We start from the raw sequence: 27,279 nt of genomic DNA, 5'->3' as shown, positions 1-27,279 counted from the left end.
TTACAAACTATTTAGAGAGAGAGGACAATCACCAAGACGGGAACCAAATTTAGAACAGTCCCAGGGCGTAACCAGAAGTAATGGGATGAAGAAAAGGAAGGAATTTCGGCTGAATATCAAGAAGCTATTAGGTTCCTGATTGGGAGATCATCAAGCTGTGGTACGTGACCCCAAGGGAAAGTCTCACTGTCTGAGAAATTTAAAAACTTGACTGGACAAAGCACCTAGAAAATTATCCGTAAGGAACAATCCTGTATTGGCCAAGGGAAATGCACTAGATCAGTGTGTCTCAAGGACCGGTTTGTGGACCGGCAACAGTTCCGGAGATCTCCCTGACACAGTTTAGGAAGGCAGCAAGCCAGTCCCTGCTGAGAAACATTAGATGACTAGGCACAGTAGAGAAAAAAATTTAGTTTGGTGCAGGATCAAATCCAGCATTTAGGATTCGTGTGGGGTCTATAGAAGTCAGGTATATTTCACCACCACAGGACCAGTCCGACAGAAGAGCAGCTCTCTCAACACACAGGGCAGCCCACACCAAAAGGAAGCAAACTACGCAATGCCTCCTTCCTACTGATAGGATGTTTGCAAAGATTTTTTTTTAAAAAAAAGCCAGGGTTACGGAAAGCCCCTGTGGAAAGAGAACTTGCAAGAGGGACTACACCCTTTCCAGGCTGGCAGGAAAGAAGTTGATGCAGCATCAACAAGACTTAGAGAGGTGCTGGCCCAGGGCAGACAGGCCTGGTGTTATCAAAGCACAATGCTCTGGCTGTGCAACAAAAATAATTTCACTAATGTGGAGGGAGGTGTCAGGAGACCTGGGGCCTAAATCCCAGCTTTGCACTGCCCTGATGCATGACGCCGGGCAAGTCACTTTACCTCCGTGCCTCAGTTTCCTATGTTTACCACCCTCTCACGCACCTCCAGATCTGCAGCTGCAATGCGCTATGTTAGAGGCAGGGTGAGGACGATGAGAGTTTAGAGGTAATCTGAAGGTTTTCTTCAATTGTGGTTTTTCAGCACCCAGAAATTAGTGCAAGGGATCACATTATGCAAACTATTCCGTTCGGATAGCACTTGACACGTGCTCACACTAGTTCAGTGAACCCCCCCCAACAGCCCGGGGAGGGAGCCATTTTAGGCCCAGAAGCAGATCACATTAGTTTCCCCAAGGCCATGCAGCAGGGCCAGGATTATGGAATCTCAGGAATTCCTGGTTTCCAATCCCAGGGCTCCCTTCGAGAGGTGGAGCTCTCTCACTACAGCGCACGATCACCCAATGCAAGCCCCACAGCCAGTGCGGGGCTGAATTCCCCATCTATCCTCCAGCAAGGGAAAAACTCTCACTGAGTTCCTCAGGAACAAGGCTGGGGCTTCAGTCAATTGATTGGATCTCCTTAATCACTTCGGTTGCTCTTCCTATGCACTCTTAATTCAATGTTCCCTCCTTGGTGGAGACATGCACCCCCTGCCCACCCGTAGCTGTGAGCAAGCTACATTAGTGCCCTGTCACTCTAGAGTTCCACTCTTGCAACAGATCTGGACCAAATTCCTGCAGGTTAGACTCCATCCCACGCAGTGCTTGAGCTGGCAAATAACGGGATCGAGGAGAGAATGTATTAAGAGAAATAACCCTCTGCATGGAGCTTGCAGACATAAACAGAGCCCTAAAACTGCTCAGTTTGATGCCAACAAGCTATTAAGAAACCAGCGACAGGTGACTCAGGCAGATTCTTTCCGTTAAGAGGGTGGTGGAAATACTGTTTGGAATAAACGGCAGCCAAAGCAAATAATTTTTATTAGCCTGCAGCTCAGTTGAAAGCAGGAACCGGAAAAAGTGCAGACAAATGGAAAGGATGTAGCAAATGAAGGCAGAGGAATGGTGGAGTGACTAGTTTTACAACACCAGGAAAAGAATTTACAAGTAATTTTTAAATATTACATCATATAAAGGGATTAGATATGTCAACTTGAGGGGAAACAGACTATAAGAAAGAACCTAATATCCTGTTAAAATATGGCTCATGTTTTTACCTTGCTAACTATATAGTAACGTAAGTTATCTTCTCCCATTGTTTCTCTTATATTACGATCCTTTAAAATTAATCTGAGATCAGATGCAGGTATTTTTGAAACTCATATATTCCTAGATACAAGAGGCATGTTTTTACAAAATATAAATATACCCCTAGCAAAACAACTTCTCTTGCTATGGAAGGAGGGCACTTGTAATTTATGTTCTGTGACTTGCACACACATTTAATAATCTAATATTTACCCGTAAATAGTAGATTATGAAATAAACTGGCAATTTCAGAAGTAAAACCTGGCTTGCATCCCAGTGACTAGCAGACATATTTAAAAAGGGGCAGCGTTAAGTCAAATATGGCTCAAACTTCAGCCTTAAGTTTTTTGAAAAGCTTCCATTAATACCAAAGATGAATGGAAGTGCCTTGGTTTAGTTTAGAAAGATTTTGGAAGAGGGGACATCTCCCTATACACATTTCCTCTCCCATCAGTAAGGCTACTGGGCTGACCCAGTATGGCCGTTCTTATGATTTCCCCTGCAAGAAGGAACTTGTGCATCTGAGCACTCTGGGTGTAAGTGCTCTGCAAACGTCTGGCACCCTATGAATGAGGAGGAGCGTTAAAACATTTCTATGCCTTTTTACAAAATTCCAGTGGAAACAGTCCTTGAGCAAATACTTCCTGTGGAGTGTTTGCAACCAGACCACTACAGAATCCTGCTAAAGACTCTAAAGGAGAAACTAACTAGAGGAGCGTGAACCTGGCTGGTCTTTGTTTCTGGGATCAGGACAGATTTCATGGCCTACAGCAGCAAACATAAAAGCAGGGGTATTGCCCAGCTGCAACTGTCATTTTCACAATATCCTTTTATTACTACTTTGTCCTCCCACTCACCCCTCCTCCCATCTCTTTTGTCCATTTCTTCTCCCTTTGACACCTTTTCAATTGGAGACTCTGAGCTTTCTAGGGTAGGGACGGTATGTGTTTGTACAGCACCTAGCTCCATGGGGCCCCAATCCCCAACTGGGGCATCTAAGAGCCACTGCAATGTAAAAATAAAGCGGATTTTTTTCAAGACCATACACCCCTCCCTCCTGCCACAAACTGGAATTCACACACAGCTCTGAATTCTGGTCAGTCTGAAATGCTGCGGTGGAAGGATTATCCGTGGCCAGCTCAGGCTCCGCGAGCCAGCACCTGACTAAGGTTTGCACGGACCAACAACCAGCTCAGGAGGTACAAGCTTCGTGGTTCGTTCATTTTTTCAGGACATTTATCAGCACGTCCAGTAGCGTTCCCAGCAACACGCACCCACCCCATCCCTTTAACAGTTTGCTTCACACACAAAATCTAATCTCGTCCCTCACTTCCCTTGACACTCGCCCCCGCTCAACTCATGTGCCACCTTCCCCCAGCACCACCTACCTAAGACACCTCCCACGCAGCTCTCTACGCCTCTTATTCCTCTACCCTGCTAGGCCTGGAGCAACTTCCGCACCCACCACAACCTCACAAGTTTCCCCATCACTGCCGCCACTCATCCCTGTCCTTGTGCCTTGACCTAGCCCTCAACACTGTCATCACCCTGGAAAGGACAGGAACCACCCAGAGAGGACCCAATTCACTTCAAGTTGGTGTGCCAGCCTCTCTCTACCCTTGTCTGCATTTGGTCTAGTTTAGATTAAAAGTTCCCTACCCCTCTTTTTGCAGGGCACCATCCCCATGTGGCATCACACAAATGAATAAGGGCAACTCCAAGGGACCCGTAGACACAAGGTGCCGACAGGACGCGGAGCCTCCAGCATGAGGTCGGTGGTTCCTGGGTGAGGCTGGGACATCGTGACACCAGTAGCCGTTCAGGGGACAGAGTCTCTCCGTTACATGCTGTCCCACACCTTCACGTCCCAGTGCCCTAACCCTGGTCCAAGCGTTCGGGGACAGGTGCCGGGATCGCAAGCGGGCTCCCTGCTCGACAGTGAGAGACGGAACAGGGCGTAGACCCCCAACTCGCCTCTCCTTCGCAGGGCTACACGGGAGAAGCTGTGAGCGCCGCACCTGCTCAGCAGATAGAGGTCTTGAGCATCTGATAACCAAGCTACTCTCCCCACATCTCTCCAGCAGCCTCACTGCACACTGCAAGGGGTCCATTCCCCACCGCAAATGAGGTCTGCCACGAATGAACATCGGGAGTGGGACATATTGAAACTGATCAGTGCTGGGTTCATGCAGGACGTGATTTGGGCTCCTAGCCAAGCCACTTGCCTGCCCTTAAGGGGTTCAGCCAGGAGGCAGGCTTTCCCCTCCCCTACAGATCAGTCTCCCACTTCTCCACAATGGAAGACTCCAAACCTTGCACTCTTGAGAACAAGGATGCTTTTATTGTCTGTGGCAAGCTAGTTCCAGCAGGAATCTGCTGCCCCATGACCTACAGGCGCCCTCTCCTCCCCGCTGCAAACAGCCTGTGGGGTTGCTACAGCTTCTTGAAGGGACATCCGCCACCGTCCGCTCCTGGTCCTGTCCTCTTCCCCCGGGGGAAGCATGGGGTGGATGAAGGGCGCATGAGGTCTTGCAGGTGAGTGGCCAGTTTCCCTCCCATGCTGCGGACCACTGAGATGGACACAGCGGAAACCGAGCCAAGCAGTGCTCAAAACCCCCACATGTGCCCAGATTAGCCATCCCAGGATGGGGTTTGGGAGCTGCCAGCTTCCCAAAAAAAGGTCTCCCCTCAGGGCAGGAAGAGCTCAGGAGCGAGTTTAAACACAGGCTTCCCACCTGCTCAGGCAGCTGCGGGTGCCTGAGACACAGGGAGAAAATCTGGGTCCAAAACAAGTTTGTGGAGGCAAGTTCATACATCCCACCCTGTACCCTCACTTGCTGGGCATACGGACTACACCAGATGCGTTCTGGGACCAATTCCCACGGCTACAGGCAACGTTACCAACCCAACACAGCTCTGTAAGTTAGCTGGCCACGCTTCATCCACCTTCTGGGACCATTAGTTTCCTCCCTCCTCAGCACCCTCCCTAATGTCTTTGGGAGAGCAGAAAACAGACAGTCCTTAAAAACCAAAACCAGACAGGTGTCCTGTTCAAACCAGTCTCTGAGGTTCCTGTTGGAGCCTGGGAAGCAGCATGTTTGCAATCAGCCAGACAGCAGAGCTACCCACACCTGCTCGGCACCCCTTTCCCTCGCCTCCCAGGAATCCAATCCCTGCAACTTTTGAAAACCAGTCCTGGCTTGTAACTTTCCCAGGGCAAACAGCTGCCAAGTGCAACCAGCAACTGACCCCTTAGGCACTGAGCTTATGTCCAAATTCCCCTTGGTTCCATCCATGCGCACTGGGCCCATGCTAATCCCCACCTTCACTGGGACCTGCTGTCTGGAAAACCCATTGTTTGTTCACAGCCTTCTGCCCCCTTTGCTGGCTTGAGGCTCTGTATAACCACAAAGCCGGCCCATGTCACGCGAGCAGCCTAGCCCAGTGGGTGACCCTCCCCCAAAATACCCCACAGGGCAGCCTTCTGTAACACAACACAGGCGCTTAATTAAAGCCAGTGCGAGGACCTGTCAAAGCTCGTTTCCCTCGCTGGTTCTCCCAGGCTGACCAAGCCGACAGCGAAGGAATGTGCAAGGCCCAGGAATGCAGGGAATGCAGCTGTTAGGAAGTTTCCCTGACCCAGGGCAAGGCCAGGCTGGAGGGTTCTCAGCTGACTGCTTTGACCCACGCAGATCCCTTATCGGGAAGGCTTCAAGGGTTCCCCTGACGCCTCCTGAGCGCACTCACTGAGAGACTGGTCCCCTGTATCCGGGGACCCTATAGCTCAGCCAGAATAGGGAGCATTTAAGCTGTTGCGGGGGATGCGGAGCTCTGGACTGGCACGAGCCCCATCTTTGTGATCGGCCCCCCCACCAGCCCACTCACCCCCAGCAGCAGACGCACAGAACGAAAGGGCAGCAGGTCTTTCATTTTTCAGAGGAGAGAGACTTCTGCTGGGCACCCTGCAACGGAGAACTGGCTTTATTCCCCTTCCATGGGCTGGGAAAGCTGCCACCTACCCTCCACCACGGGAGCAGACAGCAGTCTTGCTCCCTAGCTAGGAAGCTTGGAGACTTGCTGGAAACAGACCCACGTGTTCCCCCCCCCCCCCCAGGATAAAGTGACGCGAGCTCTCTGCCCCAGCAAACCCACTTCAGAGCCTGCACAGCAAGGAGAGAGGCGGGGAAAGAGGGACAGAAGAGTGCAAAGCTGAAGGTGACAGGAGGCCTGTTGAATCACCCCGTTTGTCTCCCACGGGAGTGGCTTTCCAACGACCAATCTATTGCTTTGCTTTGCAAGCAGCCCACGCTCCATCTCCTCCAGTCAATAGCCGCTATTAGCACTTATCCGGAGTTCTGCCTCCTCCAGCCCCACAGGATCACGGCCACCTAAACCAACGAGTGCAGCATTCCCGCAACGTGCACCCGCCAGCTACAACAAAAGACCATTTCCTGCCCAACCACTGCCATTTTCCCCAGCGACACCCCTTGGCTGAAAGTCAACGGGAACAGCAGACGATGCAGAACAGTGGGTAAAAGGCGGGTTTGGAGGGGAAATAAAAACAGAGCAGCCTCTATTCTGCACTTACTGCAGCTGGGATCTGTCAGAATAAGCTGTGATGTGGTGGGAAGAGCGTTTCAGGGAAGGAAAACACACAGGCCCTCTCTGACTGCATCAGATGCAGAGCATCACAGCTCACGTGCTTACTCTGCTTTGGCGACCGCAGCAAGCCCTGGTCGACACGACGTCGTCACTCGGGGCGTGAATTACCCACCCCCGAGCGATGTACTTACACCGACCTAAGCGCCGGCGTAGACAGCGCTATGTTGGTGGGAGAGCTTCGCTGTCTAGACATACCCTGCCTAACTCACCCTTTCTACCCTAGTCAGGGTCAGTTCCTGGGCATCCTCGTAGTGCCCAGACGCTCCATCCACAATCATGGCCCTATCGTGCAAGGGGCTGTACAAACCTACAGCAAGACAGGCCCTGCCCTGAAGAGCTCCCAGGCTAAGCTGCAATGGGTGAAACAACAGCAGGGAAGGGGGAGGGCAGCAGTACAGTCTACGTAACCACATGTTCGGTAGGGGCACAAGTGCATGGTTCCGAGTCCATTAATAAATTGCTCATTTTAACCCTTGCCGAACCCCGATTTCTCTTCTTACTAGCCTAACAGCGGCTATTCATTAACTTTAACTTTTGATTTCATTTCTTTTACTCCTCAGCCCATTTCTGACCCATTGGGCCTTTATTCTTCCCCAAACCTTCTGCCTTTGGTTTTGTTTTCTTTCCTAAGCTTGTCCTGGGGGAGGGCTGTCGGTGGCCACCGTGGTGGGATGGAGCGGTCGAGAGGAGAAACTGAGGCACTGAGGGCAGAGGAGAGGCTCGGGATGGGCAGAGGCGAGCGGAAGGGAAGACGAGCTGGGTGACAAAGTAAGCAGCTCACGGTGCTGTCTAAAAGACCGCCCAGTTCGTTCGCTGCAGCAGGGGGACTCTGGAGACCAAGGAGTTGCTGTGGCAAGGACACAGGCAGGATGGTGGGAAAGCCCCTGCCCCCCTCACTGGCGCAATTCTGGATTCCAAAGCTCTTCCCCTGAAGGCCTCGGGCTACAAGGACCCGCCTGCAAGGACGCAGCACTCCACAGCGGAGCTCCCGTTCAGTGGGCCGTTTTAAGGACAAAGTACTAGGGAAGGGGGCTGCAGAAGGGAACCAGAGAGCAACGGAACTACCATTTGGGGGCACTCAGACAGACATTGGCAAGTCAGCGGTACGACAATGGCAAACCTCCCACCTCTCCGGGGTATGACACCATCCCATGTGCTGACAGCTGCTTCCTGCTACCACAACCGGCTGAGGTACTGCAATAACGAGCTAGTCATTTACGTAGCATCTTTCATCCCAGAGCGCTTTACAAACACTGTGTGGGGATCAGTTCAGCCACCGGCGAGATGCTGTCACTGCTGGGACTGGACAGAACTTGAGAGGGGGTCAGTTTGGCCATGGAGAACAGCCCAAACACCTCCTGCCATCAGAAATGCCATGGCATCTCATGTCCGTGCCCTGCCAGCAGGGCATCCGCACACCGTCTCTACTGAAAAACGCTCTCCTTGCATTGCTGTGGAGGCCAGTGAATGGGTATCCAGAGTGCAATCCATCCAGCTGACAGCTCGGGAACCCCCAGGGCATGCAGCAGCTCACACTACCAACCCCCACCGAACCATCTCTGCCCTTCCTCCCTGATCATCTCCCTTTCCCTGCTGCCCTACAACCAGCTTCCACTCTTCCCACCAGACCCAGAGCGGACCGTGCACAGGACAGAAGGGATACGAAGGTACAGGGCCAAAGCTCACCTTTCATTATGCCCCGGGGACCCCACGGACGTCGAGGGAGCTCCTTGGGCATACATCCAGAGCAGAATGGTCCAACAGGAAGCTATTTTCAAGCACAAAGTTTGTTTTAAAGGAGCCCAGTTGTGTGTGTGTGAGTGTGAGAGAGAGAAGGGAGCGGGTGGGGGGGGGATGGACAAGAAAGTATGAAATCCAGTGCGGTGCGCTGACAACTCTGGACATTTCAAACCTTATTCATTCCCAGAGCAGCAGCAGGCCTTGCTTTCCCCATGCTGACCTGAAACTGTGGTCTCTGATAAAGCCAAGTGTTCACAGGCCACTGCTGGTCGCAAAGCCTAACATAGAACAAAGAAAACAGCTGGCAAAAGAAGAGGAGCACCAAGAAGTTGGTTAATAAGGGGATCTAACCCAGGGGAGGGTGCTGAGAGCACAAGTTTCCCCAAGGGTCAGTGTCTGGATCACTGCCACGTTTCCGCTTTACGTAAGTGACCTAGATAAAGGAGGCCAAGGGAAGCAGAGAGGCTTGTTGAATCGGGAGTGTGACAGACACGGATCAATGCTTTCCCCTTATTGCTAAGTACCCCAGCTGACAAACCAGACAGTACATCAAGTTATCAAGGCAAGAGTGCTATTAAGTGCTCACCATAATAAATTCAAGGAAACTGTAACTGTTTCCTTGCACAAGGTAAGTATTTGATTATGCAACAGGCATGGTCTCCCCATTTAGAGTGGGGGGATGGGGACACAGGATTTCTGGGTTCTATTTTCAGCTCAATTAGGTTCACTGAGAGAGTTCAGGAAAGTCACTTCAACTCAGTGCCTCAGTTTCCCCAGGAATAAAACCAAGATACCATCTACCTCACAGGGGTATGGAGAGGATCCGGTCATCAGTGAAGTCCTAAGAGTGGCTGTAAGACTTACTAAGGCCTGATTTCCAGAGGTGATGAGAACCTGTCTCCCTCAGTGACACAGCTGAGAATCGGGCGCCTGAGTGATGGGGAACACCCTGTGGGAACAAAAACTTTGCACATTTAAGTACTTGGCTAATAACATGAGCTCAGGGAGCTGCTGGTCAGAAACCAAGTGCCCTGTTTGGGGAAAGGACAGTGGCACGGCACATGGCTTCCTTCTTCACTTCCAGAAGTGCCAGATTCACTCCCTCTACACCAGTGGTTTTAAAAAACCTTTTTTTCTGGGGACCCGGCTTTAGAAAATTGTTGATGCCCACGACCCAACGGAGCTGGGGATGACGGGCTCGGTGCGTGGGAGGGGCTCAGGGCTGCAGCAGAGGGTAGGGACGCGGGAGTACGGGCTACGGGGTGGGACTGGGAATGAGGGGTTTAGGGTGCAGGAGAAGCTCTGGGTTTGGGGGGGGCTCAGGGTTAGGGCAGAGGATTTGGGCATGGGCTTACCTCCGGCAGCTCCCGGTCAGCAGCACAGCGGGGATGCTAAGGCAGGCTTCCCCCACCTCTCCTGGCACCGCGGACTGCGCTGCGCCCCAGAAGCGGCCGGCAGCAGGTCCGGCTCCTAGGCGAAGGCACGCAAGCAGTTCCGTGCAGCTCTCACCCACAGGCACCGCCCCCATCAGCTCCCATGGCCGGGAACCGGCCAATGAGAGTGCAGGGCCAGCGCTCGGGGCGGGGGCAGCGTGCAGAGCCTCGTGGCCCCCCCCACCTAGAAGCCAGACCTGCAGCTGGCCACTTCCACAGCACAGCGCAGTGTCGGAAAAGGTAGGCACTAGCCTGCCTTAGCTGGGCAGCACCGCCGACGGGACACCCAGTCGGCGGTGCTGACCAGAGCAAACCAGTGCCGGGTCACGGCCCAAACTTTGAAAAACACTGCCTTACACTGTCTTTATGGATGTGATCAGTTGGCTATAGACAGACCTAATACCACAGCCACACCGCAAGGCTGTGAAGTTGGACACACATTCTCCTTCCCCCTTACACTTCTGTTCAGGCATGAGCATTCTTAGACCAAGGCCAGCAACTACTTCAGGCATTAAACAGAACGCATGGAGTCTCTTTAGAGATCACTAGCTAGGCTAGCTCTGCTAACGGGTTGAGTCAGACACCCACTTTAAAGAGGGCCTGCAACGGAAGGGGGGGCAGAAATTGGGCATGTGCCCTATTGCATTTCTGTAGAACAGAGAAAGAAGGTGGGACAGGTTTGTCAAAGAAGCATATTCCTGCTTGTTTTTTACCTTTGACACAGACAAATTGTGACACTCGGAGGACCTTTCCCAGACCCGAAGAAGAGCTCTGTGTAGCTCGAAAGTGTGTCTCTCTCATCAGCAGAAGTTGGTCCAATAAAAAGTATTACCCCACCCACCTTGCTTCTCTAATATCCTGGGACCAACCCAGCTACACCACCACTGCATAGGCAAGCTCTGAATTTCTGGCTGCCAGACAACTAAGATATCCCAAGAGACAGGAAGACATGGAACTTCTAGTCAAACTGTTTAAAAAAACTTCACCTGGTTCTTTTAACATCTAATTCCTTTGCCTAATCGACAGAGGGGACAGAAAGACTGTTAAAGATTCGCAGTTCACATCTCCCAAAACACACCAGACTAGACCATTTGCAAGTTAAAAACCATGTTTTCTGCTTCTTTAATTTAAATACAGGTTTCAATTGTTTGTATAAGACAAAGGACAAAGCAAAACTGGCCTGACCCCAGTTTATAAGGAATCTTTTGTGGGTCCCCTTTCAGGGACGAGGGGTTATAGCTGACCCTGCTCTCAGAGATGTGAGAGACCAAGGGCACCATCCCTCCAACCTATCCTGGACCCTCAGGGACACTTATGCAGCAACATCAGACCCTCTGCATACCCGCTCAGACTGGTCTTAGAGAGGACGTGGCTTTGAGGAACATATCAGCCTCACTAACCACCTCACATTCTGGCATTTCCCTTCCACTCACTCAAGAAGGGCTCCAGCTTTTGGATGCTCTTAACAATAACAGTGACCAAGAAAAGTTTCCAGAGCACCTGCTCACCCATCTCACTGCAAGACATCGTGACACACAGCGGACTAAAGGCGGCACAGCTAGTCCTAAGGCCGTTCTCTGAAACGGCTTTGGACTGCTCTCCCTGATCGCTGAACCCTGAGTGGATCTGTATCTTATCTGACAATTTTCACCAATTTCTCTTCAGCCCATGTGACCTTTTTTGCTAGTGACCCGTTATTCCCTGACATGGCTGCCGATGCTGGAAACAGGCTCTGGCTGTCGGCCTATGGAAAATCCCCGTTTACGTCACCACCCTCAGCTTTTTTTCCTGTTATGCTGGCAGGGCTCTATTTGATCAAGAACAAGCAGTCGCTGCTTTGGTAGCTATTTCTCTTCTCAGCAGGGGAGCTGGGGTTGGCGCGGGGGGAGAATCAGACTTCAGTTGAAGCCATTTTCCCCTATAGTTTTTATTTTCTATAAAATACACACCCGCCACTAATAAATACCTGTTACTTTAGCACCTTTTATCCGAAGATCTCAAAGTGCTTTTCCAAAGGGAGATCACCCAACTACATCCATTTTACAGAATGGGAAGCTGAGGCAGGAGTTTGACACTGACTCACCAAATGACACTGGTCAGATCACTGATCTGGAACTAGAACTCAAGTCTGACTCTCCATCATACACACTATCCGCTAAACCCTACAGTATTCATTACAGGTATAATTTACACATGAAAGTTAACCTGGAATGAGGTAAAACATGAATTTGGAAGTGGATTTCCTATTCCTGATTAGCTCTGTGTGTGGACACACTTATTCCAGAGCAAGAGTGCCTTATTCCAAATTAACTAGTCTGCTTGGGAAGTGGTTTAAAACTAATTTGGAATAAGGTAAATAAGGTACTCTTTTTCCACAATAAGAGGGTCCATCCACGGATATAATCAGGAATAACTCCCTGTGTAGACAAGCCCTAGATTACGTGAATTTAGTGCCGGTGAAGAGCAGATGGATTAGCCACCCGGGACAACAACGCTGTGTTAGGTAGAGCAGCAGATTGCCCTACATCTCACCCCACTGACATGCCTCAACTCTGGAGGCACCAGATCCTGGAGGAAGTTCCATCTTCATGCCCACCGGGTGTAAACAGTGTAATCCCATTTTACACTCCCATGCAGAATGAAGTCCCTAATGGTTTCCCAGCCCTCAAACATGCTCCATCAAGAGCAGCAGTGGCCAAGTCTTCTCAGCCACAGGACCAAATGTTACTGCAAAGAGGGGCCCATCCTGTGTTCCCTGTAAGCTGCGCGCTTCAGCGGCCCGCAGGAGAGATTTGAGTGTCACCCAGCTGATTAGGAGAGCATGCACAGCCCGCAGCATGTGTTCAACTGCCCCTCCGCCCACATTGCTCGTCCTGCAGCTGCTCCTGGGACCCTCCTGCTGGCAATGCAGAGCGGAAGGGGGGGGGTAATATATCAGGGTGTTCCCCTATCCCCTACCCCGGTACCCATCTCCACAGAGCAGGGCAGAGGGGACACAGACTGGCTCAGGACTCCAGCGGGGAACAATGAGTGACTGAGTGTCTTTCTTAAAGAGACAGTGCACTATTTCTCAATAAGAAAAGGAGGACTTGTGGCACCTTAGAGACTAATAAATTTATTTGAGCATAAGCTTTCGTGAGCTACAGCTCACTTCATCGGATGCACGCACTATTTCTGAGATTTGTGTCTGTCTCTCACACCACACACACACACACAGAGTCTCTCCCCCTCCCCATGTCCCCCATCTCCGTAGAGCAGGGGAGGGGAGACAACAGGGCTCAGGACAGAGCAAGAGAACTTTCAGCCAGTGTCTTAAAGAGACAGCGCAGGGCGTCTCTCAGAAACTTTCGCAGCAGCCAGCACACACACGGTCTCTCTCTCTCTCTCACACAGTCTCTGTATCACTCACACACACACAGTCTGTCAGGCACACACAGTATCATGCACCCTGTCTCTGTGTCTCACACCCGCACTGAAGCGTGCTCAATGTCACGCACACAGTGACACACACACAGTCTCTGTGTGCCACACACCTCCCAACACATACTTGTGTTATTGTTGTTGTTACTTTTTGGTACTTCCTGCAATGCACATACATTCTCTGTAATTTTATTCTTTCAAGGTGTGTTATTTTAGAGTTTTCACTGGTCTATGCATTTTGTAATTTTTATTTCTCTTACGCTTAAATTTAATTCTTTGAGTAGTGAGTTCTATAATGCCTAACCTGTCCTGGCTGGAGTAATTATCCCTATTTAACTTTTTAAAAATATATATCGTATCTAGGTTTGTTTGTTTGTACTGGTAGGTTTTTTGTTTCTACTGGTGGCGCACATACCTCAGTGCACATAAAATTTATTCCACGCATGGATGGAAAAAATTAGAGGGAACATTGGCCCCATCAGCCATTTCCCCAGGCTCAGCCTAGCTCCTCTCCTGCAGGCTCCCACAGTGCAGCAGGGAAACAGCCCGAGCTAGTCTCTTCTCACCTGTGATGCTGCAGGCGAGTTACTGAGCAGCTGCAGGAGGAAAGAGACAGCAGAGCACTCAGACCTGCTCCTGGGGCCACCTCCACCATCTCCTCCTCAAAAAACTGAAGTTCACGGTCACAGGGCATGGCTCAAAGAGCACACTTTCCATTCAGAATCAAATCCAAGTCCCGGAAGACTGGAAAAAGGCTAATGTAGTGCCCATCTTTAAAAAAGGGAAGAAAGACGATCCTGGGAACTACAGGCCGGTCAGCCTCACCTCAGTCCCCGGAAAAATCATGGAGCATGTCCTCAAGGAATCAATTCTGAAGCACTTAGACGAGAGGAAAGTGATCAGGAATAGTCAGCATGGATTCACCAAAGGAAAGTCATGCCTGACTAATCTAATTGCCTTCTATGATGAGATAACTGGTTCTGTGGATGAACGGAAAGCAGTGGACGTGTTATTCCTCAACTTTAGCAAAGCTTTCGACACGGTCTCCCACAGTATTCTTGTCAGCAAGTTAAAGAAGTATGGGCTGGATGGATGCACTACAAGGTGGGTAGAAAGTTGGCTAGATTGTCAGGCTCAACGGGTAGTGATAAATTGCTCCATGTCTAGTTGGCAGCCGGTATCTAGCGGAGTGCCCCAAGGGTCGGTCCTGGGGCCGGTTTTGTTCAATATCTTCATTAATGATCTGGAGGATGGTGTGGACTGCACCCTCAGCAAGTTTGCGGATGACACTAAACTGGGAGGAGAGGTAGATACGCTGGAGGGTAGGGATAGGATACAGAGGGACCTAGACAAATTGGAGGATTGGGCCAAAAGAAATCTCATGACGTTCAACAAGGACAAGTGCAGAGTCCTGCACTTAGGACGGAAGAATCCAATGAACCGCTACAGACTAGGGACCGAATGGCTCGGCAGCAGTTTTGCAGAGAAGGACCTAGGGGCGACAGTGGACGAGAAGCTGGATATGAGTCACAACGTGCCCTTGTTGCCAAGAAGGCCAATGGCATTTTGGGGTGTATAAGTAGGGGCATTGCCAGCAGATCGAGGGACGTGATCGTTCCCCTCTATTCAACACTGGTGAGGCCTCATCTGGAGTACTGTGTCCAGTTTTGGGCCCCACACTACAAGAAGGATGTGGAAAAATTGGAGAGAGTCCAGCGAAGAGCAACAAAAATGATTAGGGGTCTGGAACACATGACTTATGAGGAGAGGCTGAGGGAACTGGGATTGTTTAGTCTACGGAAGAGAAGAATGAGGGGGGGATTTGATAGCTGCTTTTAACTACCTGAAAGGTGGATCCAAAGAGGATGGATCTAGACTATTCTCAGTGATAGCAGATGACAGGACAAGGAGTAATGGTCTCAAGTTGCAGTGCGGGAGGTTTAGGTTGGATATTAGGAAAAACTTTTTCACTAGGAGGGTGGTGAAACACTGGAATGCGTTACCTCGGGAGGTGGTGGAATCCCCTTCCTTAGAAGTTTTTAAGGTCAGGCTTGACAAAGCCCTGGCTGGGATGATTTAGTTGGGATTGGTCCTGCTCTGGGCAGGGGGCTGGACTAGATGGCCTCCAGAGGTCCCTTCCAACTCTGTTATTCTATGATTCTATGATTCTCAACAGTTATCTTCAAGGGAAACAACCCAGTGCCCTCCTAGGCCACCAGTAGAACATCAGTGGTTTAGAGACGTTCTTCCCAGGGTGTGGAATTCAACGAGTGACTTTCCTGATTTGTGCCCACGCACCCCATTAACAGTAAACGAAGCCCGAGAGAAGGCGTTTTAACAAGAGCAGTTAGAAACTGGCCTTGGTGACCCACACTTCCGTGCCCATCTTCAACAAGTGCTAGCAGCCTACATGTCTGCCACATGTGACCTAACTCTGCCTCAGTTAGGAGCTCAAAAGTTCTTCCCCCACAGCTGCCTTACCTGATCTGAAGGTTGAGGGGGCACAAATTTGCAGAAGTGCCTTAGTCCCATTTTCACGAGTGACATAAGCTCTTAAGGGCCAGATTTCAATGAGAGTTAGGCCCCTATATACACCTTTAAAAATCTGGCCCTAAGAGCCTGTGTCTTTTTTGCAAAGCACCCAAGACCCATTTTTCAATTTTTACCCTGGTTTTTTTTTTCCCCCATAAGTGTGCTCAGAGCTGCACAACTGCATGAAAGGAAAGGCAACAAGCTTATAGTCAAAGAACACAGAAGAGATGGTCCTGAGAAATCTAAAAGAGACGGTCCTGAGAAATCTAGAAGAGACGGTCCTGAGAAATCTAGAAGAGACATCCAGAGAAGGCAAGGGGGTTGGTTCTTCACACCACCTTGCCCTCATCTCCCTAATGATTAGGGACTTACTTCTGGGTGGCATCACAGGGCTGTTAAGAGGAATCTGAATGAGATTACTAATGCAGATACAGTACAATTCACCTGAAGGGAAGATGCTTGTTAAAGCCCTACAGAAGAAATGACCAAAAAATAAAAAGTCACTAGACTAGCATAGAGGAAAAGCAGAGGATGGAAACAACCCCAAGGAGTTATTTGGTTTATGGGATTGATTTCAGGCTACTTTATACAGTCTCCCCGCCAACTGGGGAAGTTTTCCAGAGTACCAATTTATTTCATTTTGTTTTTAAATCTCCCTTTTTGCAAGTCAAACCTCTGGCGTTGCAGAAAGCATGGAAGGAACAGAAATAATAGACTGTTAGGAAAGCAATGGGTAGGGAATACCAGACGGAAAGAGGTTTGTCTCTCTGAACACTCCTTTGAGAATGGCTGAAAGACGATTCTTTTTAGAAAGCATTAGGTGGCCGTGGATTCCAGTGTACTCTGAGCGGATTAGATGCAGGAGGTGAAGCTATTCCTCTCCAGCTTTGATCTGGCCAGGCCACCACTCGCTGCTTTTCAGTATGACAGGCTTCAAGCAGGAACAGTGTCCAGGTGCAGGCTATGGATGTGGAAAGAGCACACAGAGCATAATGGCGCTGTCTTACTATGGTGAGTGAGCGGGAGGCGTACCATACCCTTGTGGCACAGCTAGCTAAAGAGAGTTTCAGCCAGTTTTTCATTGCTATAGGACATCAATAGCTGCCTGGATCAAGGCTATTAAACATCAAATCCTTCGAGCACAAGAACCCACCCCGATTACACCCAGTCTAGGGAGGGAGCACTCTCCCAGTGGCCAGTGACTGGGAACCAATTCTGGAGACTACACGCAATGCTGTCCCTGATTTGCACTGACCTTAGACAAAATACTTAGCAACTCTGCGTTTTGCCGTCTGTAACGAGCTTTCACTGTGCTGGGGTGGTGCAAGGACTAAGGGCTTGTCTGTACGAACCCTTAGTTCACTGCAAGCTGGAGTGTAAATCTGCCATGCACTAACCGCCCGTGTGGATCCTGCCGCTGCGTGCTAGAGGTTCCACAGTGCACTGCGATCTGTCCCACTTTGAAACAGGAGTGGACTCAAGCACACCAAGGAGCTTTCAGAGCGCTGCAGCGGGATGCACAGACATTTAGTATGCAGCCGGCTAGTGCGGGGTAGACTTACACTCCAGCTTGCCGTGAACTAAGTTCACCAAACCCCAAAACAGTGAATTTTTGAAAGCCGGAGACCAAGCTCTCTCAGCAGCCAGCCCAGGCAGTGCTGCTTGCTGCTGCAAACAAGCAGAACCCCAAATCTCACAGCTTCCACTTCACCTCCCCATAAACCCAGACACATGAAAACAAGGTAAAAGAGACAAAACCACCAAAGACTGGACTGCCCCTGGGGAAAGCAAGGAAGAAACCACATCCCCCTACACAGGCTCACAGAGCAAGGGTATACATGTGCGTGAGATGAGCACAGTACAGAGGTGTAGGAAGATATCAAGTGCTATCCTGCATTATTTATTAAATCCCACAGAAGGACTCATCTACAGGCCCAGAAGAGAGTGCACGTCCACCTCTACTTCGGGAGACTGAGCAAGAGTCAAAGAGCTTCACGGGCAACTTTGCTCGTGACTGGTACCGGCCCACCCATCCTACAGGTTCCTGCAAGCGTGAGCTAGGGCCGAGCCTTGCAGCTCAGAAAATGGAAGCAGATGAGGAGATGGGCTCCTTTTTTCACATGGGTCACTCCTCTGCTGGGCAGGAGTAACCAAACAGAGGAAAGAGACCGGGCTACCGCATGTACCCAGGAGAACCAAACACAAAAAGATGACGAGTGTCAGGTTCCCCCAGTCTGGGTGTTTCTGCTGTTGTAGTCACTTAGAATCTATGTGAATGAGCCAAAAGCCGGAAGTGCCAACCCAGGAAAGGAGCGTGATCACCAAACAGCATTCGTTAACACGGCAGCTTCAGCTACTGACCCTGGACCACTCTGCCTTCTAACCAAGCGTCACCACACCCTGAAATAAAATCCCCAATCATAGCCGAAGAAGCTGAGGCAGAGAGCTAAGGTGATTCCCGAGCCTGGGAACAGAACCAGGTGGATCCAACTCAACCCTTTGCTCTCACCCGAGGACATCCCACGCCCGCTGTTCCAACATGCCCAGTCTTTATAGTTCTGGGAGTGAAACGGTGACCGTGTCTATATGACTCAAGCCATAGGGCTTCCTTTGTTCCCCTTGTAAGGCTATCTTACATCTAACAGGCCCAGGGTTTTCTCTACAGATATGCCTCAGTCTAAAGCACAAGCAACCACAGAAGCAAAAAGGGCTTTGGCAGAATAGCTGCAAAGCAAAGCTGAAGCAAATGCAAACTGCCTGCCAGAATCCCCTTTCCGTGGCCGCCTACAAGTTAAGAGTTAATGTTTCACTTGAGGGAGAGTAAAAAGCTTTCCAGCAAGAGACCCCAACTTAATAAGAGGTCAGCATGTGACCAGCTACTTCACTAATCTAGCCAGGAGAGCTGGTGCCAATGGACCTGGACAGAGAGCAAAACAGAGGCTTGCCTTAACTAACATTAACCAGCCCTCCTCCCCATCCCCACCACCATGTGAGCAACCAGCGACCAGGGCAGGAGTGGAAGCAGCCAGTGCTGGGGAGCTACACAGAGGGGGCGCTAAGGAAAGGTTTCATGGAGGTTGTCCCAAGCACACAGGGCGGTGAGATACAGGAGTCAGGGTGAGCCCTGTGCAGCCCTGCAAAGCCCTTACCCCAGCTCGGAGCAGGACAAACACACACAAGGAGGCAGGCAGCGGCAGAAGCTGCTTACATTGCATGGTGCAGGGCAGCCGCGCAGAGCCCTCTGCCCCATTGTACTTTTGCATGTGTCATTCGACGTTTCAAGTGACTGGCCAAGCCGTTTTTCCTCTCTACCCCAGGCCCACAGGAGGGAAGCGTTGGGGGGCAATAAAGAAAAATTCACAGAAGCCCATGATCTGTCCATGACTTTTACTAAAAATATCAGTGACAAAATGGGAAGCTGAGGGCCCCCACCACCACCCGCCAGCTCCTGGGGGCCCCCCGCAGCGGTCAGGACCTGTGGGGTATCTAACCCAGGAACCTATCCTTGCAACAAAGCCCGTTGCTAACTGTGCCCACATATCTATTCAGGGGACACCGTCACAGGGCCTAACCACATCAGCCACACTATCAGAGGCTCGTTGGCCTGCACTTCTACCAATGTGATATATGCCATCATGTGCCAGCAATGCCCCTCTGCCATGTACATTGGGCAAACTGGACAGTCTCACGTAAAAGAATAAATGGACACAAATCAGATGTCAAGAATTATAACATTCAAAAACCAGTCGGAGAACACTTCAATCTCTCTGGTCACTCAATTTCTGATCTCAAAGTGAGTATCCTTCAACAAAAAAACTTCGAAAACAGACTCCAAGGAGAGACTGCTGAATTGGAATTAATTTGCAAATTGGATACAATTAACTTAGGCTTGAATAGCGACTGGGAGTGGTTGAGTCATTATACTAAGTGAAACTATTTCCCCTTGTTTATTCCCTGCCCCCCCACTGTTCCTCAGACGTTCTTGTTAACTCCTGGAAATGGCCCACCTTGATTATCACTTCAAAAGGTTTTCTCTCCCCCCACCCCACTCTCCTGCTGGTAATAGCTCATCTTAAGTGATCACTTTCCTTACAATGTATATTTTTTCATGGTCTGTGTGTATATATAAAATCTCCTCACTGTACTTTCCACTTTATGCATCCGATGAAGTGAGCTATAGCTCAGGAAAGCTTATGCTCAAATAAATTGGTTAGTCTCTAAGGTGCCACAAGTCCTCCTTTTCTTTTTGCGAATACAGACTAACACGGCTGCTACTCTGAAACCACTGAACATGGTGGCTCGGAGCTTGGGCGAGGGGGGTATCCCACAGCTCTGAGCTACCGCGGGCAGCGTGGGGACCTGGCAGCTCCCAGCTGCTGTGGGCTGAGGTCACGGAGGTCTCTGGAAGTCATGGATTCCGTAACTTCCATGACCTCAGCGACAAAATCATAGCCTTACTCACCACCAATTCTCAAATGGTAGGCGATAGGAATTGCAGAACTGACTATGGAACAGAATTTCCAAAAGGAAGAGAAAAAAAATGGAAAAAGTCTAACACATTGTAAAACTGATACAGGAAATACAACGCTAGTCAAACAAAGCCCCACTGTACGCTTTTCAAGCCCTGCAGGGAGTGGCATGCCTAAACCAGCAAGCCCATTTTCAAGAGTTAGCCTTCCAGCACTTATGGTTGCAAAACAGTTCTGTCCAGTCTGCTACAGGGAGTCTGCAGACAGTTCCAGTGCCTCTGTTGCTGCTCACAACTGTCTCAAGAAGCTGAAGAGACGAGTTAACAGGAGCTGGTCAGTTTTCCAGCTGCTAGTCAGAAATCCTGAGGTAGAAACTGCCAGATTGGACTGCTGCAAAAGAATTGATTCACAGATCACTTCGTGCACCCACCTCTGGAGAAGAGCACAGTGGCTATTTAAAATATGCAGCAGTGTTACTTAAGGGGAAAAAGATTAATGTTCCAAGCACTGCACAAACCAGGAAAGCACTGTAAGATACCTTATCCAACTAGAAGCGGGAAAGGACTACAGGAAGGCAGAAATGGTATACATGAAGATACTGACTCAAAGTGAATCCTAGCCCCAAGAGAGCTTATGAAATACAAAATAAAATACCTCTTTGCTAGGAGGGAATGTAACTCAAAGTGCTCGATGCAGCTTTAAAAACAAATCAGCACTGCAAATTAAAATAGTGCTTTGCTCATAAATAGGTCACGCACCAATTGTTCATTCATAACATCAGTAACTGGCACTAGGTCATGAATCATACATGTTGTATTCCAAGACCACCTGATTGAGACCAGCTGACTGGACCACAAGTCTGAGCTAGGACAACTATGAACTAAGAAAAGAGAAGAAGATAGGCCGCCTAACAGGAAATCACCCTAATGATTCTCTTTCATGCACGCCTCCCCTTGGCTGCTTTTCTAGTTAAAATTGAATCAGCTGCAGAGATTCTATTTGTGTGATGAATGGAGTAATTCCAATGACCTTACCAAAGCAGAAATACCAGGACAGCAGGACACCCCCACTTCATCCCCAAAGGGCATTTAAGTGGTCTCCATCCTAAAACTGAGGGGCAAACCTGCCTTGCAGAATTTCATTCCAACCATTACAACCTACTTTCTTTGTGCAACGTGAAAGCCTGAAGGTTATCCACGAATTCCAGTTTAAAACAATGTCGTCATGCATTTAGCACCAGCCCCACGTTTAGCCACATAAAAACAACCTACAGGAGGATCCAATCTACACATGAATTTCTTCTGCCTACCTGCTTCCAAGAAAGGAGCGCATTTTAGAAGTCTGAAACCATGCAGAATCTCGCAGGGAACTGAGCCTGTCTAAATAAGGCCAAGTTACCAGCTTGCACCCGGCCAGAATTTTTCAGTTTATTCCCTCCGTTCCCAGCATGCTAACCCAAAATGAACTAGGTATTTTCAATGGATGATCAAATTAGCCTGTGGAACTCACTACCTCATTCTATAACAGATTTGAAAGTAGCTATATTTGAACAAAAAAACTTCAGAAACAGACTTCAAAGAGAAACAGCAGAACTAAAACTGATTTGCAAATTTATCATCATTAATTTGGGCTTGAATAGGGACTGGGAGTGCCTGGCTCACTACAAAAGCAGCTTTGCCTCTCCTGGAATTGACACCTCCTCATCTATTATTGGGAGTGGACTACATCCACCCTGCTCGAATTGGCCCTGTCAACACTGGTTCTCCACTTGTGAGACAACTCCCTTCTCTTCTCAATATATTTATGTCGGCATCTGTAATTTTCACTCCATGCATCTGAAGAAGTGGATTTTTTACCCACGAAAGTTTACGCTCAAATAAATCTGTTAGTCTTTAAGGTGCCACCAGACTCCTTGTCGTTTTTGTGGATACAGACTAACATGGCTACCCCTCTGAGACTTGACTACCTCATTACAGAGGCTAATGAGTTTCAATTCCAAAAGTGAATGAGATGACACACAGCAACATCCACAGCTACGTTATGGTTCACAAGGGCCAATCCAGTGCTTCCCAAACAGTGGGCCCAAGAAGGTTCTAGATGGGTTGCCACATCCCAGGCCAGATTAACCAATCACTGAACACTGGCCTAGGCATACATATATTTCTCCCAGTCTGGTGTGGACAGTGTGGGGGCAGGGAAGGGGGTGTTGGAGAACAAACCTGCCCTGCAAAGTTGGCTCCTGTCCTGCAGGGCTGGGCCCAGCTCCCCACTCTGGGGGCTGCAGCCTGACACATGGGGTCCCAGCACCACACAGGTTTGGCCCAACCGCCCCTCTGTAACAGCCACACCACTTGCTCCAATTTGGCCCGGCTATCCCTCCAATGACTATGGGGCAGCGGGGCCAAACTTGATGGTGCTGCAACCCCTTGCACCCCCCAGGCTGCAATGCCCGGAGTGGGGGGAGCTGGAGCCAGGCCCATGGGACAGGGGCTGCCGCTGAGGAGTGTGCACGGTGTAGGCTCACTCTCCAGCCCCTGGCCCCCCCCATGCACTAGGCCAGGATGAGAGTTGCAGTGCTGAGACGAAAGGTATAGATATGTAATGGTGGGTCACAAACAGAGACAAAATGCCACTGGGTAAAAAGTTTGGGAACCACTGGGCTGATCAGTCCCCCTGCTTCATGCCACACGTTGATCAGCCCATGAGGTCGGAAGAATTTTCGCCACTTTTCTTCCCCCTCCGCCTCATCATGGCAATAGCAATGCCTAATTCTGTGCACTTCCTTCCGAAATATCAAGTATTAGACACCAAGGCAGGACATGTGACTAAATGGATCATCGGATCCTTCAAGCATGGCAATTAGTGGTCTTCAATCTATCAAACCTGCCACAGTCAAAATGCAGGAACTCTTACACATTATAGTAAAATATGCAGAAAGTCTCTGGTGGATAGGTTATTCCATAATTGCCCAATATGGGCCTGCTTACACCTGAAGCAACTGGTTCTGGCCACTGTCAGAGAAAATACTAGATTTGATGGATGGCGGTCTAATCCAGCATGACATTTCCTACATTCCCATGTCCATGACACCAAAGCAGGTCTCCATCAAATTCAATGTCACCCTTAGTAGTTTGTTACCCACCTCCAAGTCTGTAATCCTGTGCAAGATTTGCCATATCAGGTGATGTTTGCGCACCGCAACAATGAATAAGCTTCCTGCATCGGGACACGCACAGAAGTTCTTTTGTCTCCATAATATTTGTTCTCTGGACCGTGCCGCAATGTAGTGATTTTGCATCACAGTCCAGTACGTTCTCCTGTGGCAAAGCGTGCCCAACTGATCACTGCATTATCCCCATCAACCAAATCCTGAACTGCAACAAACTTCTGACAAGCCCTGCAAAAAACTCTGTCAGTCGTTTCCACATGTTCAGCTAACATACGTGCTCAAACAAGTCAGCGGGGGGAGAATGTTTGAAGGCACTTTTAATAACTGGCTGGTGTTGGAAAACCGAGGTAACTCAGACTGGTATTGCAAAAGTAAAAACACCTTTTGATAGCTATGCAGAAGACACACAGAAGGCCTTACAGCCAATACACCTGCAGCGGAATAGATTCCAAAGCAGGTAGGCTTTCTACACGTATTGTGGGCCACTTCCAAGAAGTTTACACGCAATATTTATTACTGAGCATGATTTAGGATGTTCCTTTGATCAAACAGGGATGAAGACACTCAGTGTAGGCTATATGCAGATCTTAGCAAAAATAGGTCAGCTGAGAAATTTTTGGGGCGCACTGCATGTTTCAGTGTTCATCTTGGTTTGCCTGGCAGATTGTACACACAAACAGAACATGAAAAGAACATTAATAAGGCTGCAAAGTCTCGCACTCAAAAGATAAGAAATGCCAGAATGGAGAGAGCCTATGCACCTTTCATTTGGCCTCCTTCTGTACAGGATTTATGATACAGTCTTTAACTACACAATCTTTTATTATCGTTTCCACAGGCCCCCTGCTTCATTCAGAGCACAGGGCAGCGATCACTGAATGAGCAGCTATTCAGTATTTTGTTTTCTCTTCCTTGGTCAACGTGTGGCCCCAGGCCTTATTTGCTGCACACCATTCAGACCCTGTTCTGAAAACAGAATGGTTAATGTCCACAGGGGCTTTTCTATGGCCCTCATCACTATAACATCGGAGAGATTCACAAAAACTAATGTATCTTCATAACAGCCTGGGAGGTAAGGGGGCGCTATTCTCCCCATTTTACAGATAGGGAGCTCAGGCCCAGAGAGACTTAGGTCAGAAGTGTCCATGAATTTGCGGTGCACAATTTTAGATGCCTAGGACCTGATTTTTCAGAGTACTTAGCATTATACAGCCGAAGCACAGCTCCCACTGACTTCAGCTGCAGCTGTGAATGCTCAGTACTTCTGCAAATCAGACCGCAGGTTCTCAAGTTGGGTACCCAGAAAATGAAGAACACACAGTTAGTGACCATCTGTGGAAAGTCTGGTGCAAGTGACTTGCCCAGCACCCCACGGGAACTCCAGTACAAACAGGGATGGAAACCAGTTCTCTAAGGCAGCATTCAGCTTCCTTAGCTATGAGACCTTCCTTTTTCTTCCTGCTATCCCCTTCCTCAACACTAGACACCTCCGAACTTCTGCAACAAACAAAGTTTGTCCCAAATGCAGCGTTATTTAACATTTTTGTTAATGACCTGGATGGAGGCATAGAGAGCACACTGATCAAATTTACGGATGACACAAAGCTGGGGATGTTGCCAACGCTTTGGACAGAGCTAAAATTCATAGGGCTCATGATAAATTGGAGAACTGGGCTATATAGACAACAAAATGAAATTCAACAAAGACAAATGTAATGTACAGGGCTACACTTCGGGAAGAAAAACCAAACACACAAATACAGAATGGGGGTTAACTGGCTTGGCAGCAGCACTGCTGAGAAGGATCCGGGAGTTGTGGTGGATCACATCCTCAACATGAGTTAACAATGTGATGCTGTTGAAAAATAAGTAAATGCAATTTTGGGTTGCATTAACCGAGGCATAGCATGCAAGTCACGGGAGGTGATAGTAACGCTCTGCTTAGCCCTGGTTAGGCCTCAGCTGGAGAACTGTGTCCAGTTTTGGTCACTGCAGCATAGAAAGAATGTAGAGAAACTGGAAAGGATCGGAGGTGAGCAACAAAGATGATCAAAGCGATGGATTGCAAGGCACACAAGCAAAGGCTGAAGGGGGGAGGGATAGCTCAGTGGTTTGAGCATTTGGCCTGTCAAACCCAGGGTTGCGAGTTCAATCTTTGAGGGGGCCATATAGGAATCTGGGGCAAAAAATGGGGACTGGTTCTGCTTTGAGCAGGGGGTTGGACTAGATGACCTCCTGAGGTCCCTTGCAACCCTGATATTCTATGATTCTATGAACTGGGTATGTTTAGTTTGGAAAAGAGGAGATTGCCGGGGGACAGGATAATGGTCTTCAAATACTCGAAAGGCTGCCATAAACAAGCTGGAGAAAAACTGCCACTGAGGGCAGGACAAGAGGCAATGGGGTCAAACTACAGCATAGCAGATTTAGATTAAATCTAAGTAAAAACTTCCTGACTGTCAAAACAGTAGGAGAATAGAACAGATGCCTAGAGAGGTTGCAGAAGCTCCTTCATTGGAGGTTTTCAAAAAGAGGCTGGAGCCACCTGTCTTGGATGGTTTTTAGACCCAACCAACCCCGCGTCTTGGCAAGGGGTTCGACTAGATGACCCTTGAGGTCCCTTCTTACCCTGTGGTTCTATGAAGGTAGAGGGTCTACAACAGGCTCCTTTACAACACAATACTGATTCATCCACAGAGAACCATCCAGCCTGTGCACTGAATGAGGCAGGGAGTCCGGGGGGCGGGGGGGGGGATCACGTGATCGTGTAATCACAGACTGTACCATGACGCTTACACAACATGGGGACCAAGTTACGGTTGCACAGGCTATCGTCATTCTGGCATTTCCTAACCCGAGCACCTACTGTGCAACCTGAACCATTTTTAGATCCACCAAACCAACCTGAGCCACTTGGGCTAGCAGAATGGTGCTAGTAGGTTGTCATCCTCGACGTGGACCAGCATTCCTCCATGCTGCCTGGGTGCCAGGCGGAACAGCATTAAGAGCAAAGGAGACACAGGCTCCCTGCCCTCAGTTCCAGGGCCCTGCCCCACCCCAGCGCACAGCTGCCATTGCAGGGAGAAATCTGGCTGCACCTGTAGCCCGGGGCTGGATGGACCAGGCAGAGTTGCTCTGTGGGTACGTACAGCTCATGCGCCACGTCGTCAACATTAAAAGCTGTGAGAGGCTACATTAGAGCATGCTCATCAGGGGCCGAACGGTCAGACATTTTAGCTGCTAAAAATCAAAGGAATCTGTGTGGAGCATAAGCAAACGGCACTTTTTCAAGGGTTTATAACTTGCCCAAATGTGGGTGGATTGTCACAGAGATGGCAAAAGGCACATCCCTAACAGAAAACTTCCCCCCACCCCCAAAAAACCCAATTTCAGATCCCTGCTTCTAGTTTTGTTCTCAGAAACTGATCGATCATTCCGCAGAAACATTCTAAAAACCATCAGCCAGAGGCAGACACCTGGCATGACCTTGGGGTTTTATTCAACTTTCCTTGGCAGTGTGGGGCACAGGTCACTTACCAGGATCATATGGGTCTCTCTCACTTAATCAGTCCCCTGCCAGTTTGCATGAAGGAGCATTGGGGATTCACGTACTTCAGTTCCTCATTCTCAGCTTCTGGCTCACAATAGCTTAGTCTCCCAAGGATTGTAATACTTCGCTGGGTTTAGTGTGTGGGTGCTGGTGGCTTGTCACATACAGGAGGTTGGACTAGATAATTTAATGGTCCCTTCTGGCCTTAAATTCTATAGGAATTTTTAGCCCAAACAGCT

The 27,279-nt window shown here is 49.3% G+C and overlaps 1 protein-coding gene across 6 annotated transcripts in view; it reads right to left on the bottom strand.

Annotated features, from left to right (window-relative positions):
• The window catches only part of RAB11FIP5 (RAB11 family interacting protein 5), a 108,609-nt gene that overhangs the window by 61,441 nt on the left and 19,889 nt on the right, over positions 1–27,279 (bottom strand). The window contains exon 1 of one of the 6 annotated variants that reach the window (XM_073343000.1): positions 8,414–9,296. The exons of the other annotated variants lie outside the window; for them this stretch is intronic. Within the exon in view, the coding sequence (XP_073199101.1) occupies positions 8,414–8,469 (56 nt within the window). The 5' untranslated portion in view covers positions 8,470–9,296. Of the gene's footprint in view, positions 1–8,413; positions 9,297–27,279 lie in introns of those variants that run through there. 6 annotated transcript variants of the gene reach the window in all.

This window comes from Lepidochelys kempii, chromosome 4, assembly GCF_965140265.1.
Source record: "Lepidochelys kempii isolate rLepKem1 chromosome 4, rLepKem1.hap2, whole genome shotgun sequence".
In the NCBI taxonomy this organism is placed as follows: domain Eukaryota; kingdom Metazoa; phylum Chordata; order Testudines; family Cheloniidae; genus Lepidochelys; species Lepidochelys kempii.
This window is presented reverse-complemented; position numbering and strand designations above follow the sequence as displayed.